The following is a 4,627-nucleotide window of genomic DNA, read 5'->3' as shown; positions in this document are numbered from 1 at the left end:
TTCGTTCTTCAACTCATGAATTGAGGATAACCCGTGACAATCATCCTAGTTCTACATGGGTTCCGTGTGAGTCCTGACCCAGATAGCATTGAACCACAGGTAGAGAGTGCACTGCGGATTCCAAGAGCGTGCCTGGGCGACTTTGGATAAGTGACATAAAATCCCATTGACCGTGGGTTACTGAGGTCTCTGTAGCGTTAAAGTTATAGTCTGAGAAGCAGCGTTCCCTGATCCAGAAGATCCGACCTTGTCTCTAGCGTTTTGATTAAGATCGTGAAGGTGAGTGAATTGCTTAGGTCTTCACCTTCGGCTATAGTGGGAAGTCATGAGTTAACTTGATTAGGATGCTACATGAGTTGCTCAGATATGGTGAACTACTATGATTTAGAACAGACTAACTTGATGAGGATGCTACATGAGTTAGTCAATTATAGCTGTCATTGAATGAATCATTCGTTATTAAAGTAAACGGTGAGAAACGTTAATCCGAAAAGAATGCGCATCTCCGAAGCCTTAATTGAATCTCTATCATTGCTTACACTAATCTGGTATCTCGTTTCCTTTACTTTTCGTTTATACTTTCAACCGACAACCATATTTTCTAATCGCCAGACTAAGATCTACAAGATAACCATTACTTACTCAATCCGACAATCTCCGTAGAATTCGACTCTCACTCACCTGAAGTATTACTTGGACGATCCGGTACACTTACCAATCAATCTATGCGAATATTGCGGAGTTCAATTTCGCGCACCAATGACCAGTCCAATTTTCAAAACCTTGATATAATACAATCAACTAAGCCAAATTAGTGTCCGTATAAATATGATTTAGCCATGCTCTTTTCTGAAAGAGAAAATAGTTTAGAAACATAATTAACTAGTTAACTTTAGAAATTATAAACATTTCTTTACATAATATACATGTAGAAAAGTTAAAAACAAATCACAGGACACCGTCAAAATTGGAAAATGCTTAAATTTAGAAAAGCTGCTTGATGTAATCAATGACAAGATAGCGCATCCAAATAGTGTATCAGTTATATTACATGAAAATGTAATCAATATACAACAATATACACAAATTACGACGATTGGATAGCTAACATACATTAGAATCTGCTGGCTGCACAATGAACACCATTAATGAACATCAATGTTTCTTGCTGTTGCCATAGGTATTGGCTTCCCTAGGGCTTCTAGTCTTGCCTTGGCTTGTTTTCTTTTATTTCAGACGCACCAAAAAGAAAAGAAGAGCTCTTCAAACTTTACAACTAAGGCCACGGGAAAATCTGACAGAAAGGCTGTACATATTATGAAGGAGAACGGGATCTACCCATAGCGAGACCAAGACACATGACTTTCAATCACATCGCTTCAAGCTCATAGGCCATAGCCAATTCATGAATCCGGTATTCTTAAGTTTCAGTTTGTATTTGCTGGTTCTGTGTAGACTCCAAATCGTGGTTCCTGGGAGTTGAGTCTGACCGATCAGGGGAAACTGCTCTCCATGATAATGTGTTGGAGGATTTCAGCAACAAGCCCAAAGCAGAAGAGCACGTTGCTCTAACAATTGCATCAGGTGATCGACTCAGGTCTCCCACTAGCATACCAAATACCTAGAAACAATGGGCGCATCTTTGTAAAACTTCAGATTTAGTTAATAATTAAGAGCCTGAAAATGGTATAAGATATACAGGAAAGACCTGTGCATGGTAGATAGCTAAAATATGATGATTGTCTGATAAAGAAAGAATGCTGCTGGAGAAGTATATAGCATTTGCTTGAATTGCGGGCCACGGTGCATCAAAAGCCTGCGTCATCCAGGATAAGTAAGTTATGGCGTATAGCAGCAGCATAAGATAACCCAAGTCCAACAGAGATATGCGCTTTTATGAACCTGCACTGTTGCTGCCATATAAGTATCAACTCTGGAGGGAAGATGCTGAATGAATTGTTTTGCAATGTCGCGGAGAAAGTCCTCATAGTCACTTCTGAAGTCACAAAGATGGGTTTGATAAATTCTCAAAAGAAAATTCTTTCAACAAAAACAAAGCAAATTTAAGATCTGTCAAAACCTACCGGTGATCAGAAAGAAAGCTCTGTGTGTTGAGCAAGGCAAGCAATCCTTCAATTTCCATCAAAGGGAAAACTCGTTTCAGTGTATTCTGAAAGTCAGCATGTTTCAAAAAGAAATAATTAATTCCATTACAAGCTTCTTTGCAAGTCTCCAATTCAAGAAATTCCAAGATAGTAGCTGATTACCCGACAGGCCAATCGAACACCAGCATCTTCATCATGAAGATGCAAAACCAGACAAGGGAGAGCAGCATGTACCTTGAAAAGACCATCAATGGCAATGAATAAGCGCTCGGACATATTGGAAAGAGAATTATATGACATCATTTCAGGGGGAAATTACGCAACCAAAATCTTCAAATGACGAGGCATATAAAGTCAAAATATGTGAAACTTTCTTCCTTCTTATTTTATCCCAAAAAGATTTGACACATGGTGACGTTATATTTGTAAGAGACGCATGTACTTATCAAAGAATGTCCAAAACCATAATGAGTCAAATACTGTCATAAAGGTCTTGAAGGCCAAAAATCCAAAAGGAGTCAAATACTGTCATAGATTTGAGCAAACCTTCTAATAGAAGTAGAAACTAAACTATGGTTTATTTGTCAAGATGAAGGAGAAAAGTGCTGGCATTGCTAGGGCTTCAACATGTGAAAGAAAAGGATTGTTGTTTGACAGTGGTATGGCCACCTGGTAAGCCTTTTACCTATGATTTAAGTGAACAAACTGCAGTTATTCCTATGCTATAAGTTCCTTTTTTATTTCCTCTCGTTTCTTTTCTTTTCTTTGTTTTTTTTTTTTCGTTGATATCACTATGCTAAGTTAACCACAGATCATGGAGAGTGCAATATCCTAGTTGTCACCAAATAGTTCGTGGAAATAAAGAAACACAACAGAATGGGAAATCACATCAAAGCCAGAAAACCAGACAGAACAAGATCTTATTATGAAAGGTAAATGCCATTTGCTGTTCCACAGCTACAATACCCATTCCTGAAACTATAGATATACTAATTCTCTATTGAACAGGTGGAACTAGATTTAACTGAGTCAGGGAAAGAAAAGAATGAAACAAAATACAAGAGTTAGAAATATACCTGCTCAACAAAGGCATCCTTTAGTGCCCCAATTCCATAGCTGCTAAGAGCTCCAAATGCCGCAAAAGAATTTGCTCGCATCTTGACGTTCATGCTTGCCTGTTTTTAACAATTTCTTAACGAAGTTGGTTAAAGCTGTCTAGAAGTGGCTATTATTTCCTAAAGATGAATTAATTAACAGTGTTATAAGTTTTCCCCTTTTATAAAAGAAGAATTAGATTGACGGATAACAAAAAATACTGGAGAAGATAAGATATCCAGAAACAACAGGATTGGCTCATATCCTGACATACAGAGATACAAACTAAACAACTCGATAAGAGAGAGTGGTCAGGGGTTTCTAAACTAAAACCAAATTAAATACTACAACCTGAAAGATTAAATTATCTTAGGAATCTTGTACTAATAATTAAATTTTGGGGAAACAGACTAAACTCTGAGGTTGTGTTTGGATGAGTATTCGAGAGGGAGTGCAATTTTTAGGATATTTACCATTTAAATTGATTTGGAGAGAAATCCTTTATTGGATACTTATTCCAAAGGAATTTACGGATCCCAAGGATTTCTATGAGCTATTTTATGTACCCCTAAAATAGTGGATTTCAAACTCCACCATCATGAAGGGAATTCTAACATTACTTCCTCTCTTCCATGCCTTAAGACTCTCATGACTCTTTCACACTACACTAGCTTCTTCCTGCCCACTGCCGACACTTGATGCAGTCCGTCAATGCTCCCTGCCACTGCTCACCACCCGTTCCCTGACAATTGTCCACGGCGACCATTGTCCAAAGTTATGGAGTTATTTTCATTATCCAATCAAAGTATATTTTTAAATGGAGTGAATGTCTTGTTTTTCTGAGAACATATTTCTCAAAATGATGGGAATTAAATTGATGCATTTGAATTCCAAGTTCTAAATTTCCTTAAATTTGAGAATCCATCACCCAAATACAACCTGAATATATGTAAAATAAACGAAACCAATAAAGCTATTTAAAATAAATTAATAAACCAATCCATTCTGCTTAATGCTACAACTAGACATGAAGACTAAGAGAAAATCTTAAGTGAACATGCACAAGAGGGGGGAAATGATTAATGAATCTACTAGAAACTACACCAAGGGTGACACAGTATATACATTATCAGTGTAATATCAGTTTATGAAGAAGAAGATATGACTATATGTATGCAGAAATTGAAAGAAACCCAAATGTAGAGAGCACTATAGCAGCTCCCACTCTGTTAAGATGGTTCCCAAAATGAAGAGCTCCCTTTTTCTCAGAACTGGTTGCACTTGATACCCCCTACTCTCTAATTCTCTTTATAAGTCCATTTCCCCTATTACGCTTCATTTCCATACACTCTATTAGTGTTTAGGTTCCTTACATCATGGTAATTACGAGAAACCTACACAAAAAAAAGAGAAGAGGGAGGTAGGAG

General features: G+C 37.3%; 1 protein-coding gene across 1 annotated transcript in view; it reads right to left on the bottom strand.

The window, feature by feature from the left end:
* Positions 1–938: 938 nt before the first annotated feature.
* LOC107493847 (protein SHOOT GRAVITROPISM 6) overlaps positions 939–4,627 on the bottom strand; it is a 25,303-nt gene continuing 21,614 nt past the window's right edge. The window contains exons 46-51 of the mRNA XM_021124709.2: positions 3,182–3,280; positions 2,268–2,339; positions 2,085–2,170; positions 1,903–1,996; positions 1,709–1,816; positions 939–1,621 (exon numbers count right to left, since the gene is read on the bottom strand). Coding sequence (XP_020980368.2) covers positions 1,421–1,621; positions 1,709–1,816; positions 1,903–1,996; positions 2,085–2,170; positions 2,268–2,339; positions 3,182–3,280 — 660 coding nt within the window. The 3' untranslated portion in view covers positions 939–1,420. The remainder of the gene's footprint in view (positions 1,622–1,708; positions 1,817–1,902; positions 1,997–2,084; positions 2,171–2,267; positions 2,340–3,181; positions 3,281–4,627) is intronic.

The sequence above is a fragment of the Arachis duranensis genome, chromosome 6 (genome assembly GCF_000817695.3).
Source record: "Arachis duranensis cultivar V14167 chromosome 6, aradu.V14167.gnm2.J7QH, whole genome shotgun sequence".
NCBI classification, from domain to species: Eukaryota; Viridiplantae; Streptophyta; class Magnoliopsida; order Fabales; family Fabaceae; genus Arachis; species Arachis duranensis.
The sequence above is the reverse complement of the archived record's forward strand: the minus strand, read 5'-3'. Positions and strand labels throughout refer to the sequence as shown.